Here is a 17,486-nt window from a genome sequence, read left to right as displayed (position 1 = left end):
AAAGACTTTCAGTGTCAATGAAGATGATGTAACATCTGCGGAAGCAATTTGGGCTCTTGAAGTTGTCACTGGAAAAATGTCTCTTAACTCCTGTGATGATACTTCGGCTGCTTTCAAAAGGATGTTTCCAGATAGCAAAATTGCTCAGAGTTTTAGTATGGGAAAAACTAAGCTTCTTATTTAATAAACCATGGACTGGCACCATATTTTCAGGAACTGTTACAAAAGGAAATTAAAGAGTGTTCTGACTATGTAGTGTCTTTTGACGAATCCCTAAACAAAGTTGTTCAGAGAGGTCAAATGGACCTTTGTGTTAGATTTTGGGATGTCAACCTTCAAAGAGTGTCTACAAGATATTGGAACAGTGTATTTCTTGGTAGGGCATCAGCTAACCATTTACTAGACGCATTTATTGATGGATTAGCCTTGCCGTTGCAAAATATCTTGCAAGTGAGTATGGACGGACCAAACGTTAACCTCAGTTTTTTAAAGAAACTAGAAAGCCACTTGCAAGTCTTGAATCCGGACGGAAAATCCATTTTAGACATCGGTATATGCAGCCTTCATACAGTGAATGGAGCTATTAAAACGGGAGTTAACAAATGTGAGTGGAATCTTTTTCAGTTTTTTCGATCTCTTTATAATTTTTTCAAAGGTAGCCCTGCTCGACGTGCCAAATATACTGAAATAACTTCCAGCAAATCATTCCCTTTCAAGTTTACTTCAGTAAGGTGGTTAGAAAATGGGCCTTGTGTGGACCAAACTATCAAAATTTTTGATCATGTTAGCCAATTTATTCAAGAATACACTGAAGAAAAGGAAAATAAAAACTTGCAGTACCTAAGGGAAACCATGAAAGACCCTTTTCTTAAGGCAAAACTTTGTGCTTTCAGGAGCATCTTATCAGATATTGAACCATTCTTAAGAAGGTTCCAAAGTCAGAAGCCTATGGTTCCGTATCTGTTTTCATCAATTGAGGAATTGGTAAGAAAAGAAATGATGAGATTTGTTAAGCCAGAGAAGTTAAGGGAAGCAAGTACGTCTCAAAAATTAATAAATCTAGATTTGCACCTATTTGAAAATTTGGTCCCAGTAGAGAAAATAAGTGTTGGGTATGCAGCAAAAACCATCTTAAGACAACTTAAAAGCTCAGAGAAAGATAAATTAGCATTTAGAAAAGATTTTAGGACTCTGCTGATAACTATGATCAATAAACTTAAAGAGAAAAGTCCTTTGAAATGTCATTTGGCTCGAGGGCTAACTGCATTAGACCCTAAAACAATATTGCTCAAACCTGATCTGGCAATAACACGGATTGACACAGTGTTAGAAAACATGTATAGGCCTAGCCGTAAAAGAATTCCCGATCAAGTTGCTGATAAAGCTAAACTTCAGTTTTCTTCTTTGATTGAAGAAGTTCAGAAAAATGAAAATCTTAAACACAAATTTGATAACTTTATTTTAGAAAAGACTGATGAGGTTGGACTTGATGAATTTTATTATTCACTTTTAGGTGAAGACAAGAAGTATGTTGAACTGTGGTCAGTGATGAAACTGTGTCTAATTTTGTCTCATGGAAACGCTTTTGTTGAATCTGGCTTTTCGATTAACAAAAATTTACTGGTAGAAAACCTTCTAGAAGAATCACTTGTTTCACAAAGAATAATTATTGATAGTGTAAAACATCTTGGTGGTGTGAAAAATATAACAATTAACAGAAGTATGCTTACTTCAGTAAGGTCTTCAAGAAGAAGATACCAGTTATATCTAGATAAGAAAAAAGAAAAGACAAGTGAAGAAGAAAAAGAGAAAATAGAGAAAAGAAAGATTCAATTGGAGCTAAAGGAACTAGAAGAAAGTAGGAAAAAGTTGAAAATAGAAAGAGAAAAGGAAGATGCTGAGATTGAGAAAAAGAAACAAATGTTGGAGGCCATGAAAAAACAACATTAAAGATTTGTCAAAAGAGGTTCTTAAAATAGATTGTTAAGATAAGAATACTCTAATTATATTTACATAATCATGTAAGAATCATTTGATTTGTCAGTAAAGGTTATTAAAATATATTGTTAAGATGACAATACTCTAATTAGATTTACCTAATCTTGTAAGAATTATTTGATTTGTCAATGGAGGTTCTTAAAATATATTGTTAAGATAACAATTATAATTATATTTACATAATCTTGTAAGAATTATTTGATTTGTCAATGGGGGTTCTTAAAATATATTGTTAAGATAACAATACTATAATTATATTTACATAATCTTGTAAGAATCATTTGATTTGTCAATAAAGGTTCTTAAAATATATTGTTAAGATGACAATACTCTAATTAGATTTACATAATTTTGGAAGATTCATTTTATTTTGGTTTTAATTAGTATTATATCTGTTGTGGTTGTGTACAGTTTTTTCACTTAAATAACAATAATAAATATTTATTAGAACAGAACTCAAATGTCAATACAAATACAAATATTGTTATAATGTGTTGAGTTGTCGTAAGTTAAGTATTTTCTAAGCTAAGCTAATTTTGTAAACCCTGTAAACTCAATAAAAAAATAAAAATAAAAAGTATATAGGAAGGAAAAAAGAAAGTGGAGAGAGAACTTGGCCAGCTATGGGGACGGAGGAGGCTGGGTTTTCTTTTTTCCTTCCTTATTTTGAATATCATATTTTTGCAAAATTTATTACAACATTGTTATAATTTAATACATATTTCAGTATTTTCTGTGAAATAATTTGTCCAGGCAGCATTATTTATGTGTGTATGTTATATTATAATTTCCGAGTAAAGTTCGTGAGTCATGGAAATCAATGGTAAATGGTCATGGAAAGTCAGGGAAAGTCAGGGAAATTAATGACAAATTTTCTGTGGACACCCTGTAATTTACTCTGGTCAATCTGGCAAGACGGAAGAGTGCGCTACAGTCTCTGGTATCGATTCCTGGTAAGGAAGTGAATCGTTACCAGTGTTTATCTATCCAAGTTCAACAACAGTGGCTGTGATTTACAACTGTTCTGAACATTCCTTCCACTTGTTTCGCCGTTATCCTTGACATTTCAATGACATTCACCTCCGTTCTCTGCGATTGTATGTCGAAACTGTTTGTTGGTTTCTCGGGCACGCGACAATGAGCCAAGTACAACAGTTGCTGAACACTTCTGAGAAATACCGGTGGTGGGTGGTTGATTTTAAGTCCCAGTGCATGATCGTTTACTGTAGATTCTTGACCACCAAGCGCTAAAAACTAGACCTTGCTTACAAGGTGTTTTTGATATTATATGTTATTTATTGATTTTTGTTATTTTGACCTATTAAACATACAGGTACTGTATTCCTGGATTTTTTATACAGTAGGCTACTTAATAATGCGTTTAAGAATAATTCAAATGAGTAGGAGGTGGCAAAACTAATGGGAATAGCTGAATTAAGAGTACCTCATACACAGTTGATTCCATGTTCAAGCCAGATCTTGAAGAAGTTATGTCATGTGTGACCAGCTGGCTCCTCATGACTCTTGATCTGGGACGATGGGGTATTTTGGGGCGTTTGGATAGGATTGTAAAGTAAATTTGTTAAAGGTGTTGCGGGGATGAATAAATAGCTTATTCCCTTTATGGGAAATTCGCTAAAAGGATTCTAGTCAAAGTCAGGCAAGAGGGGATTAAAAGTAATAGGTTTTTAGGTCTAAAACAAATCTGGCCTTAACTTATGAGACACCCTGTATATTTAGGACCGAGTAATAATATTACGTCATCATATGGGTTGTACACTTGTAATATGAGGGGTGCTCACTTACTCATACAGTGTGGTTTATGGTAGTATATTACTCATAGCCGGTCACCTACACCTACACCAGTACTACAGTGATGGTAAGGTAATGCAGAGGTGTGCTGTGGCCTTTGTATAGATGACACTGACACGTGCTGTAGCTGGCCTCTTGTGTTGCGACACCCGTGTAAATATGTCCACTGGTTTCTTCCTCCTGTTTGCATTAATTACAATAGCTTAAAAGAACAACCAGCTCGCCCCCCGAACATTGACGATAGTTTTTCAAAATACACATCAAGTAGACGATCCATTCCTAAAAATCAAATAGGTACTGTAAATGAAAAGCTCCAATGATCAGCGATAAAGAGCGAAACAGCGTTATTAGGTAGCGTTACAGTACTACGAAATACCGTTTTATTTATAATCCGCTCTTTTTTCATGACAAACTGCAACTTGATGTTAACTGTAGTATCTTTTATGTCATCCATCAAATCAAAAAAGAGAAAAAATAACACATCAGCTTAACATCAGATTAGGATAAACTTTCCACCTTAAATGTCCTCATTAACTCGTATATACCGGTAATTAAGTACATAGAAGACAAAATATAAAACTTCATTGAGAAACAATCTATTTTCTAGCTGTAATACACTTTGTATCCAAACAAAGCAGCTACGTAGCTAACCGTTTTCTCAAGAGAACCTGTTGATCGATCATCCGAGCCTATTGGAGAAAGCGCTACAAAAACCATAACCCTTAAATATTCTCTGATGATATTACACGTTTCATGTTCAATTGATTTACTGTATTGAAAATCAATAGTAAATTAGGCTAATTTATTTTTGATCAAACTAAATCAAGTTTACATAAATAAAAATCGAGCTCGTTACAAGACATGCTCACTCTGAATAACAATTACAGTAGTTATGGCTGGACCATACATGTGTACCTCGCGTCTGCTCTGTTCATCACGACGGCTGACGAAGCCCTTCAAATCTGTCATTGACACAATCGTACAAGTGCAACAGCATCATCGGCTGTAATGTCAGCTGTGTACGAGGTCGACAATGTGCCAGAGAATCCTGTAGTCGCCGATATAATATATAATACTGTATGTACGTACATCACTTAATGTTTTCAAGTAGCCGAATGTTTTTGACGTAGCTAATGCATTTGTTGTTAATTTTGCTGAATAAACTACTTATGACTTATTACCTATGAAGCAAAACAGTACGATTATTATTAAAGTAATAACACAGTTTTTTAAAGACCAAGCACAATTTTAAAATAAAGTAACCTTGTAGTCGACTTTGATTTTGCCGTTCTAATCAAAATTGAAAACGTGTCCTAAGGAAATAGTTGAATTGATTTGGCACATTTTCAGTATTTAAGTTTTGTTTCCGAGAGATCTCAAACTCATTTTCTCTCCAGCTAGTCGCGTTTGTTGCTTTTGTCAACTCAGAGAATTGTTTTTCTTTGCGCGCCGAGGGTTGATTTCCGTCTCTGCAGTAGTCGTTCAGAATATAAACTTTTCCGTCGCCTACTGATATTTTACTTCAACAGTTTAAATATATATTTGGAAAGTTAACTTGTTTACCTACAATTGTTTAAACCCCACCAATGTTAAACTAATAGTTGTATGAATAATATGTTAATAAATGAGTGCATGATTGTATAATCATTTTAGACTATGAGTAAATGAAATTATTAAGTTGTAGTAAACATCTTGAGGAAATAATAACACTTCCTTGAGAGGTAATTATGCATACAGTGTTGGTTCATTCATTTCTCATCTTTACCCTCTATTATATTGATTTTTAATACCCCCGTATCAGCAAACCTGCAGACTTAATGCATTTCTATTCACCTAGTTGGATTTTCAAAAAAATATTACTGTACATCAACACTGCCAGATTTATTTTCTAGTATCTTAAATAACATAATAATTATGAGTACGTGTTTTTTTTTCTTTTAAAAATGTTTTTAGCTTGGTTTGAAATAAACAAAATATGATCAAATATGATCAAAATATACAGCCCTAAATTTTGAAACTGACCTATTTTTTAATTTAACTGTTACGCATATAACAACGCTTTAATACTGTAAATTATTTGTTCTTTAGCTCTACAAAATGGTTTTGAAATAATTAGCCCTACTTATTTTATGTTTTAGACTGTCAAAAATAAGAAAACCCTGTTTTCACTCTGTATTCCTTATACGGAAAATTCGCTAAACATGGGCTAAAAGTACGTTACTGCGTTATTTTGATTTCTCTTTTTTTCTATTCGTATAAAGTAGTTATATTTTTCCTTTCATGTTGCTCTTCTAACGATCTTGGTCCGTCTGAAATGGTAATTTACAATACTATATTTGATCTCAACTTTCCAGACGTTAAGCTGTCAAAGATACACAAGTTTTTTTCCTTGTTGGTTTAGCAGCGTAACCTCAAATATTATTCGAATGCGGCCAAAGTTCATACGATAACGTCGTGGCAGGGGCTACTGATAAGTCAGTCCTAGTCCTAGTCTTCATGCACTACATGGGATATGTCGTCGGCGTCAACCGGAGTGTTCTTCAAGTGAGTCTTGGCAGGGAATAGGTGTCTTATCACTGATCAGTGTGAAGCTTGCATGTTGATGGCGGGAAGCCCCTTCGTCGTTGCAGTCAAATATCTAGTGCAGTGTTCCCTGGTTTCGGCCCTGTTCTACATATATCGCGCTTGCCGCCAGGAAATAACCGACTTTTGCGAGGAAGAGGTGATTCTTCAATTTTATTGTGGTTAAATAAATACTCCACCATTTTTAACGAGTTTATAGTATAGCGACAACCTTTTGACAGGTTTATGATGTGATTGTTATAGGAAATACGCTACCTTATTGAATTGACTTAAAATTTATTCCCACATTAATGTTTTACCTTAGATAAGTTTGAAAACAACTTTAAAGTAGTTTTCTGACTGATATTTTTATAGTCTCGGCGTTGATGTTTACTGCTTATTTATTACTCAGTTATTTTAGTTACCACAGTGTTTGTATTAAATACAACTGTTCGCATAACAATGTGTTGAGCTGACGTTATTTACACAGTATTTTACACGAAAAGTGCAGCGCACGTTGAAAAACTACCAATTAAGAAAAGTCAATGAGTTATTTCTTTGACCAGATTGAACCATCATGTATTCGACATGAACGCGAACCAAACTTATCAAAACTTGTTTGGACTTTGAAGGCGGATATTCATTTTAGCAGTATTAATGTTAACGCTAGAGTTTTAACATGAAGTTATGTTCAATTTGTGAACATTAAATTTACGAATTTAATCAATGGGAGATAAAAATAACGTTTCAACGTTTAACGTCATTGACATCACTGCACAGGTTCGGGTAGTTCCGTACCTGCTCGGATTTCTCCGGTTGTTCACGTGACCACTGACCTCCTCCCCCGCTCCCCGTTGTTTGTTTTTCTCGCATCTCCAATTTCAATTTTCAATATGTCGGCCGTCTGCCTGTCAACACTGTCAATGCAGTAAATTAAAATAATCAGTGTTCTTTGATAACCTGTGTTTATCTTTCAACTTGGTAATAAATTTTCGTGATGTGGCGTATGTAGGTTAGAAAGCTGTGATTGTTACTCTTTGTTGAAACTTAATGCCAAAAGTATTTGTGTAAATTATAGGCTAAACTTGGTGAAATAAAATTAGGTAGGCCTAGCCCAATCGGTATCAAAAATGCCGTCCGAAGTTACTGAGTGCGCTACACTTATAACCAAATATTTAGTACTCAAAGACGTAAGTTGGTAGATATAAAGTAACTAACTTAGACATACAGTACAGTAATTCATCCGCATAATTTTCTTTAGGGCCTAACTTAATAGACCTAAGGCCTTTACCCAGAAAGATTTTCTTAGGCTAAAATCTTAAAGTGGGCAAGACAATTGATTGTTAAGTTATCTAAGTACAATGGTGACTTGCTGTAGTTTGATATAAAGTTTCAGTTTATAAGTGACATTTAAAGCTCAGTTTACTTGTTAAGTACACTTCCATATCTGTTGGCACAAACAACGGAATGAATAATATTGATTATTCGGTTGTTTAATTCGATATATCGTTTGGTTAGTTAGGTTAGGTTAACCTTACCTAACTAACCAAACGATATATCGAATAATCTACTTTTGGGTAACTTACACTTCCAGATCTGTTGGCACAAACAACCGAATGAGTAATATTGATTATTCGGTTGTTTAATTCGATATACCATATATAGGTTAGGTTAACCTTACCTAACTAACCAAACGATATATCGATCGATATTTTCATTCGATTGTTTGTGCCAACAGATATGGAAGTGTACCCCTTTTTAATTCTTGTATTTTACTTGAGTAAAGTGTAAGTGACCTCCGCACGTAAGCTTAGGCCTAGTCGAACCCCCTAACTTACATTTATAAGTAATCCAACCATGTGATGTGTGCATAGTAGGTTATTGCTTTACACAAATGATGACCCATGTTAAACTTGTAACTTAATTAACATATTGTGTCTATTGTTGCAGGGCAGTGAAAATGCGACGGCCGGCCGGGTGTCCTCATCGAGGAGTCGCACCTCCGATGAACCTCACATCGGAAAATACAAACTCCTCAAGACCATTGGCAAAGGTAACTTTGCCAAGGTCAAACTGGCCAAACATGTTCCCACGGGTAAAGAGGTGAGTTGATATTTTGATTATTTATAAATTTTAGTTGTGCTTTCCTAGCTACCTGACATATTTGCAAGATTGTGAATAATGCTTTCAGTGTTGTCCAGGCTCTGGGTTTTCCTTGCCAAATTTGGCCGCTAGGAAAACTGCTGTACTTAGACCCACTTGTGGGTTCAGTTGATGGGAAAAATTGCATTTATGCAATCGTATTCAGTAGCCAAATTTTGGCAGCAATGAATTCCCACCTTTACACCCTTTGCCGAACGTATTTCCGCATTTAGAAGGCTACCAGTTGGCATTTAAGATTGCAATTTTGTAATCTAAGTTAGCCTATTTTATTTTTTCTCACACAAATTAAGGAACGGTCATTAATATTGTCTTAAAAGTGTGCCCCCGTATCAGGTCTAAGTGTTTTGTCATGTCCCAATAGGCTAAGCCTACTAATGATTTAAATGCAAACTGTTCAGCCAAGCTTTATAATCGAACTAGCTGTAACCCACGGGCTTCGCCCCCTTTGATTTCCTGCATAGCCTGTCTGCCACAATTTTCTTTTCTTCAATTGGCATTCTTTTGGTTAGTTGGCCTAATAACGTCAATTATATTTACATGAGAAAATGCAGAGTTTCTAATAACGTTCAAATAGTGGTGTTGTTCAGATGGTTTTTCGTTTAACTTAACTGTGAATAATAGCCTAATTTAATACTAAAAATTTTAGTAAAGGTTTCTTGGATGTAGTCATATTCTTTTTAGAGCTAACTATTTTTTAGAGCTAGGATACCGGTACTAATAAAAATAAAACAAATTATTAGTATCCGGAAGCTCTGTTGTACAAATAAATGGCAACAGAAAAAATGTTAAAAAAAATTTTGAATTAAAAATTGCCATGTTATTCTTACTAGAGAGAGGCCTACTATTAATATTTTACCAAAAACATCCCTTATATCCCCCTGTAGCTGCAAACCTAGGTACCTATTCATTAAATCTGATTCAGTGAATAAGGAATAAATCTGAAATTTTTTAGGAAATATTTTAGTGCAAATCCCATGAGGCTAATTGGAATTCATACTCTGCAGGTTTGCTGCATCGCAGGTATTTACATTGTGTTAAAAGTTTGTTAAAGATCTGGATCCGTTTGGTTAACTTGATTCTGAGCAAGTTAACTTTGTAGCGTTAGATGGAGTTGCTTTAACTTGAGTTATGAATGAGTGACCCGTCACAACTTGTCTTGTCCCATCAATAACTGATTCTACCTTGTTGAGTTTGTGGGAGAGATCATGCTTAACAATCAGACGACTGTCACAACGGGAGACAATGTATGTTCTGGATGTCGATGAAGCTGAGATCTGGGTAGTTTGTCTGAGCAATCAAGTATCAAATATCATCCATCTTGCGTAACCTCCCAACCGACTGCTTGTTCCAATAAAACACTCCAGAACAAGATTAATCTACTTGTTGACAACCTCTCCAATTCTCGTCGTCAATCCGCATTGACCTGGATTATTTTGCAAACAGCTGGTCATTTAATATAAAAGAACATTTTTTCCTTGTAGCCTATATGTAGTAATTTTCTGAAGGTAGTTGTAAAATTGTGTAAATTTGCCCACAATCGGAAACCAATGACTTGTGTTAATTTAGTGAACTTGGTATTGGGTTAAGCTTAGTCAAGGTTTGTATGTATCAGCGAAACGTCAATAATCCTGATTAATTGGGACCGGACCCTATCCGGATTATCAAATTATCAAATTACCGTGAAAAAGTGCTATCACACACGATTTGAGCAACACTCGTCAGTCTTTAAAAATGTATATTTTCTATTATAGGTACAGTAAAGGTTCTAAAATAGAGATGAATTCAAAACATTTTCTATGTTCAATGACTGATAGTATTTAATTTATAGCAAAGTGTGTTCAGTGCCCAATAAAAAATCAGACACTACATATTTAAGCTTTAAAAAAATTTTGATTGGCTTTTTAACAGTGGTAGTGGTTACTTTTGCAGCTGACTGTACAAAACTCTTGCTATGCTAAACAATTTGAATTTAGGCCTACTTAAAAATTATTGACGTTCTCGTTCTACGTTCTACTGTAATGTGGAGTGTTTCTTTTTAACCTAATCAAAAAGGACCATTAAACACTCTTTATTTAGGATTGTTTTTCATTTTCAAGGGTGAAGAGTACCGGTAATTAAGACTTTCAGGACACAATCTTTTGTCCCAATACGTTTAGGAAGTTGTCTTGATAAATTTAGTTTTCCACTCAAATATAATAGGCCTAGGGAATTTATTGTTGTGTTTATTACTTAATATTATGACTGATTCTTATACAGAGTGGTAATAAAGTCCGAAGACAGTTAAATATTAAAAAAATAATGTAGATAGAGCTACAATACTTGGTACAAAGTTACAGAGCATAAAACTTTATTTTAACACATATTCAGTGATCCAATAACTCTTCAGGGGGACGGCCCACAAGGAGTCGGTCAAAAATCTTAAATGGAAGCATAGGTCAATATGCACATCAAATGAAAGGTACTTTTTAGTAGAATACAATGCCGCAAACCGCACTTCAAAAGGTTGATCCTGCGCAAAATGGCAGCCGTTCAAAAATTTCTTGAATCTGCCATTTTGTAGCTTTGAACGACATTTTTTACTCAGGTGTTCTTTTGAGCTTGAATTTACGGCATTTTAATCTACTATTGAAGACCTTTGAACTTGATGTGCATATCGACCTATGCTTACGTTAACAATTTCTTCCGATTCCTGAGGAGTAGGCCTAAGCGTATGATAGCAATGCAAAGTAAAAGAATCTTTGAACAACTGTCATTCTTGGCTCGGTTGTCCGTTTGAGTTCAAATTTGCGGCAGTATATTCTGCTAGTCAAGACCTTTAATTTGATGTACATGTCAACCTCAGCTTCTATTTAAGATTTCATCCTGACTCCTTGCAGGAGTCAGGAGTGTGTTCTTAAGTCCCCATGATATGACAGAAAATTTATATTTCCTAAAAAAAGTAGATTTTTAGGTGTTGTGTTGACGTACCAAATCTTATTGGTTTATCTGTTGTCGTTTCGAAAATTGTATTTAACTGTCTTCGGACTTTATTACCACCCTGTATAACTGGACTTCTATTTTGTAGGTATATTGCTCTTTCCTGAAAAAATTATAATTTAAATCCTAATTCTAATTTTCTGTTATGCATTTCAGGTAGCAATCAAAATAATAGACAAGACACAATTAAATCCTGGAAGTTTACAAAAGGTAAGTTTCATATACCATTTCATATTTTACTTATTTTATTAAATTTCTTTGCAACATAGTAATTATTTTGTTAAATAAAGTTTGTAAACAATTTGAATGGAGAAAAAAATGGCAGAAACAAGATAAATAGTTTGAGTTGATAGAAAATTAACAGAACATGGACAATTATAAGGAAGTAGACATTCCATGTTTCCACTTAACTACAATATATGAACTGTTCATGACAGAATTGCAAAATTATTATTCATTTTAAATTTTTGGTCAAAAATATGTGTAGGCTTACAATGAAATTTTACTTCTTGCTGTCCTGAATAAAAATATAGGTACTTGATGTTGTGGAAATGTTTACATTAGGCTACTTTATTAGTTAATTGGTATCAAATTGGGTTGCCCTAAAACCAGTTAGTTTGTTTTAGAACGTATAAGGCCTATGTTAAAAATGTGAAAGTTTTAAAATTGAACTTTGTTTATAAATTGTAATTTTTTTTTTACTAAAACTAACACTCATCTGAAACATTTGAAAAAGATCCTAGTTGCATCAAAAACAGGAAGTTGTGAGTGGTGACAGTCATTTTGAGAAAATGTTTTCTCAAGTAAGCAGTTCCCACTTCTTAGATGCATTAAGGAAGTATGCAAATTTATCCTACTTTCTGGATAGGGCCTAGTCATCATACTTTGACCTCATAAATCAAGTCATAGAAGTTAGCAAAAAAGGTTGCTCTATCTATTTACATAGTTAATCCATTTCGGAAAGCATACAACAATGATTTGCTTTTATACTAACCACAATAGGCTAGAATTTATTCTTATGTCTGTTTTTAATGTTTCAGTTATTTAGAGAAGTTAGGATAATGAAGATGCTAGATCATCCAAACATAGGTAAGTTGATGACAAATAGAATAATTATTGTTAAGGACAGTAGGCCTATTACCTAAGGGATGTAAACATTTCAAGGATTTTTAAAAATATTTGACTTTGGGGACAACACAGACACAGACAATCGTGATATAGTGTTTTACTAAAGAAAACGTCTTTATGTCAGTAAACACTAATTGAACAGTTGAGATTTATTTAATTGTTAGCTGTTGGTTTTATACTCTTGGTAACGGGTTAGCCAAACTCTAGTATTTGAACTAGTTGCAATCGTTACCAGAGTTCTGTTGTGAGGAGGTGTAAAAAGTATGAAATGAAAAATAACTTTATTATTAACTTTAATAGCTTAGTTTAGGCCTATATTTGTTGAATTTCATATACCCTAATACAAAAATCATGAGTTTAATAGCTTTTATGTTATTGTTATTCAGTTTTTATGTGGGATGTCAAAAATGATAAAATTATTAAAGTGTTGTAACTTATGCAAAGAAAATCTTAAGTAGCAAGAACCCAATTTGTACTTGGCAGGAGGAATTTGTCTTCAAATCACTTTTGGCTTATTTGACGAGGCTAATTCTTGCATAATGGTAGGAAACTGCTAGGAGTGGCTGAAGTGGTCCTTGTGTTGGTCTAAAATTTGAACTAGCTCGTTTTGCAGACTTTGAGAGATTGATGGAGACTTTTTTTGACAGCCCTTGAAATTAAACAGTGAAGTTGAAAAATGTATATTACACATTACAATTCCCATTTACATTTCTTACTTTAAAAAATTCAATGCAAATGATGTTTTGAATAGACAGATTTCCAGGATTACCAGTATTGTGTTGTGTTACAGTCAAGTTATTCCAAGTGATAGAGACAGATAAGACATTGTACCTGGTGATGGAGTATGCTAGTGGAGGAGAGGTGTTTGACTACCTCGTACTACACGGCAGGATGAAGGAGAAAGAGGCTCGGGCCAAGTTTAGACAGGTCAGTGCCGTAAAACACTTCTCAGCCTAAAAGTGTCAGGTTGCTTGGATTTTCCTGCTGAATTCAGCAAATATTGTACCCTGTGTCTAGCTGTGAGTCAAGTGACTTTAAAGGGCAGTCAGTATCTCACCTCACATGTAATGACCATTGATCTCTATACTATAAATGCATCACGCACTGTAATGCTCAGAAGTAGGCTCATATTGGTCGGTCGCCACCTAGTGGTGAACCGTCCTGCCTCAGCCATACACATAACATAGGGCTACCATGGTTTCATTGATAACAGTTTTCATATGTTTTCACATAACATATTAATACTTCTGCGGTTTCATGCAGATTACAACTTTGTAAATTATATGAAAATCAAGCTACTGTGCTCAAAGATGCAGCGTCTTTTGTGAGTGTGAGCTTGGAAACGCCATAAGATGTAATGTGTAGAGAGCAACAGTTCATAGGTTAAGAGAGCCGAGTGGCCGGACCGAGAACGCAACCCAGAGCGTGCAATCCAGTTGAAATAGAGATCAATGGTAATATTGTGTTAGAGCGTAAAATTCAAATTTAAACTTTTATAATAATTTATATTCATTTTCAGATAAGCTATTGCCTGGTTGTGGGACATGAGTTTATCTGGAATACGTAGGGTCTTACACCAGATTTCAAGAATGCTTTAAATAGAGAACCGTGAATACTATATTGTAAAAAACTGACGTTTTGTTCTAACCAAATAGATATCGCCTCTAGGAAAACGCCCATGCCAAGAAACACATTTTTTTTTTACTATGCCAGTGGTATTTTTAAGGAGCTATGAAGGAAATGAACAAACCCTTTTTGAGAAAGCGGTCCAAACCCATATGATTTTTGGATGTGCCGGTAATCAAATCCATTCCCCTCGCACTTAATTCTGAGTCACTTACCATAAGGCTAGCAACACAAATTTCCCAATCATGACACACTATCTCAGAACAAGGACTGGAATTATTCCTTTGGTAGACCTTGCATGGAAATAAATTAACTTTAGGGTTTAGGTTATTAATAATAACGAGCTGTTGGCCCGTCCTATGTACGGGAATCGAGTCCATTAAAACTGTATATAGTGTGTCTATTACTAATTCAGGCATAGTTTAATCAGTTCAAAATTGATAGTAAAGAAAAAGCTTCCAAGATGAGTTAAAACACGTAATCATTGTTATTTCCCCAGCCTTTCCTCAAAAAGTCGAATAGTAAAATAATTTTCATAGGCTTTCTTTTGAAGATTAGTGAGCTTCGATTCGTATACAGCAATGGTTATAGAATCTTACTTATTTCCTATAATCAATGACAAAATCTCAGAGTAAATAAACTAACCTCATAAATCTATAGAATATTTTTTATTCAACCAGCTGTTAGTTATAATAAATTATATTTCACTAAAACATACTAAAAATTTGAAAGATTGCTCAAAAAAATAAATTAGAACATCTATCATTTTACTATGTATATTTAAATAAACTCTCATCCTCTTACCGATTAGAATGTTGTAGCCCTTTAAATTCTGAAAAAATGGTACAAATCCCATTTCTATAAAAATTACGGTTCAAAAGTTATGGTAAATTATGTTATTTTCTCCATAAAAAACCCCATAAAATAACAAAAAATAGGATTTGAGAAAAAAATCCGGTTTTTATTCAACATAGTATGTTATGGTCCTTACAATTTTGATATTTTTTTCAATTTTATAGAAATTTTGATTTTTTAATGGGGATTTTCCCATAAAACCCCATAAAATAACGGAAAAATTGGATTTTCCCAAAAACGGCCATCACGATTTTGATAAAAATTTAGTATTTTATAGTCCTTTATATTCTGAACAAAATGGTACAAATCCCATTTCTGTAAAAATTACGGTTCAAAAGTTATTGTAAATGATGTTTTTTTCCCATAAAAAGCCCATGAAATAACGGAAAAATAGGGTTTTCCCAAAAACGGTCCGAAATATTTTGATAAAAATTTAGTATGTTGTAGTCCATTAAATTCTGATCAAAATTGTACTAATCCCATTTCCGTATATTTACTCTCACCGCTTACACATGATAAAGGTTGTTGACAAACTTATGGGAGAAAGTATGTGTCAGAATGCTGATACCGTTTATTTTACAGATTGTATCTGCTGTTCAGTATTGTCATCAAAAGAAAATCATTCACAGAGACCTTAAGGTGGGTGCTTATTTTTAAACCTTTGAAACATTTAGTTATATTAATTAATTGAAGTGTAGAAATTGTATCCCACCAGAGAAAAGGTTTTAATGTGTTGCTAGTAAATATCATGTAATAAGTTGTGCTTAATGCCAACTTTTTTGTATAGTCACCAATAATTGTGTGTAAAATAAATATATGTCAAATTGTAATTAAAACATAAGTAATGGTAAACACATTGACTGGCTTTCAGTCATGTCATTGAGACTGAACTAATCACCCAGATTGATCCCAGTTTTTTAAGTGTTAAATTATCTTAGCAAATTAATGTTTCATGCACAAAAAAGCAAGTTACACTTAAATTTTCTATTACTTCCATTACTACTTAAACTTGTTTTGACTAAGTTGGGATGCGATCTCGCATTTCCCACTCCTAATGTATCTGTAAGAACATAAACAGAAACATGATGTATTGATCTATTTTCTTTCTATGTTTATTGGCTATATTCTATGTAATAACTGACACTTTGCTCAATAAAAACAAAAATGTAATTAATTTGTATGATATTTATTTTTAGGCTGAGAATCTATTACTAGACAGTGAAATGAACATCAAAATTGCTGACTTTGGCTTCAGCAATGAGTTCACTCCTGGAAATAAGTTAGATACCTTCTGTGGGAGTCCGCCTTACGCCGCCCCTGAACTCTTCCAAGGTGCGTTGCCAAACTTGGGCTGGAATCTGTTCTTTCTCAGAGTGTAAACATGTTCAACTGCAAAAAAAACACAAGTACAATGGTGATAATATTTATAATTTTATGTTAACAAATAAAAAGAGCTCTGTTTTGATCATCTCTAAAACATATAAGCTTTTTTTCCGACACTTGATAAAAAAAGGTTTGAACCAACACATGAAAATTAACCACTTTGGGGTAGTTTGGAATTTTATAAATAATATTGTTTTTACATCTGTTTTGATTATAATTTATCTATGCTATAGTATGGTTTGTTTTTTAATTAGTTAGTTTAAGACCCCTTTACCCTTTTAAAAATGTATTAAATCTTTTCTCAAATAAAAACATAAACAAGATTCCCTTGTGAATACTCTGTTGTTCATTTTACTACGTTTTGCACATTGCAGGTAAAAAGTACGATGGGCCTGAAGTGGACGTTTGGTCGCTCGGAGTCATTTTATATACCTTGGTGAGTGGATCGTTACCATTCGATGGCTCGACGTTACGAGAACTAAGGGAACGGGTTCTCAGAGGGAAGTATAGAATCCCCTTCTACATGTCAACCGATTGTGAAAACCTGCTCAAGAAATTCCTCGTGTTAAACCCAGCGAAAAGAGCGTCACTAGAGGTGAGGTCGCATCTCAGATATTTGCTTTTATACTCTAGCGATATTCGTATCACATGGGTCTGCTAACCCATGATTTAATCAGGACGTTACTTCTTACTAAAGCTTTCTAACATTGGTAAGTGGGATTTGACTCACTTCTGAACTCTTTGTATTTTAGTCTTTTTAATTTATTCGTTTTAGTTTCATATCTATCTTGTTTGTTGTTTGAGCCATTATGTAGATTTGCATAGCACTTCATCTTCTGTATGCTTTTGATGTAATCGAGCATTAATCATGTTTATCTGGTTTGAAACGGTGGTCAAATGTCAATTGGATAGTTCTAGATAGTACATCTATGCTTTTAACAATATAAATTATTTAGTTAAATAATGTACCTACTAACAGTAGC

General features: G+C 33.9%; 1 protein-coding gene across 14 annotated transcripts in view; it reads left to right on the top strand.

Moving 5' to 3' along the window:
• The window catches only part of LOC128999967 (serine/threonine-protein kinase MARK2-like), a 221,317-nt gene that overhangs the window by 171,926 nt on the left and 31,905 nt on the right, over positions 1 to 17,486 (top strand). For all 14 annotated transcript variants that reach the window (XR_008491329.1, XM_054426787.1, XM_054426786.1 and 11 more), the window contains 7 exons: positions 8,323 to 8,475; positions 11,668 to 11,721; positions 12,552 to 12,600; positions 13,430 to 13,566; positions 15,703 to 15,759; positions 16,317 to 16,452; positions 16,878 to 17,098. Coding sequence is in view for 13 of the 14 variants with exons in the window: in XM_054426787.1 (XP_054282762.1) it covers positions 8,323 to 8,475; positions 11,668 to 11,721; positions 12,552 to 12,600; positions 13,430 to 13,566; positions 15,703 to 15,759; positions 16,317 to 16,452; positions 16,878 to 17,098 (807 nt within the window). In the remaining variant the exon portion in view is untranslated. The remainder of the gene's footprint in view (positions 1 to 8,322; positions 8,476 to 11,667; positions 11,722 to 12,551; positions 12,601 to 13,429; positions 13,567 to 15,702; positions 15,760 to 16,316; positions 16,453 to 16,877; positions 17,099 to 17,486) is intronic.

This window comes from Macrosteles quadrilineatus, unplaced genomic scaffold, assembly GCF_028750875.1.
Source record: "Macrosteles quadrilineatus isolate MER2022 unplaced genomic scaffold, UCM_ALF_1.0 Scaffold_8__2_contigs__length_117827958, whole genome shotgun sequence".
In the NCBI taxonomy this organism is placed as follows: domain Eukaryota; kingdom Metazoa; phylum Arthropoda; class Insecta; order Hemiptera; family Cicadellidae; genus Macrosteles; species Macrosteles quadrilineatus.
Note: the sequence above shows the minus strand (reverse complement) of the source record. Positions and strands in the feature narration are given on the sequence as shown.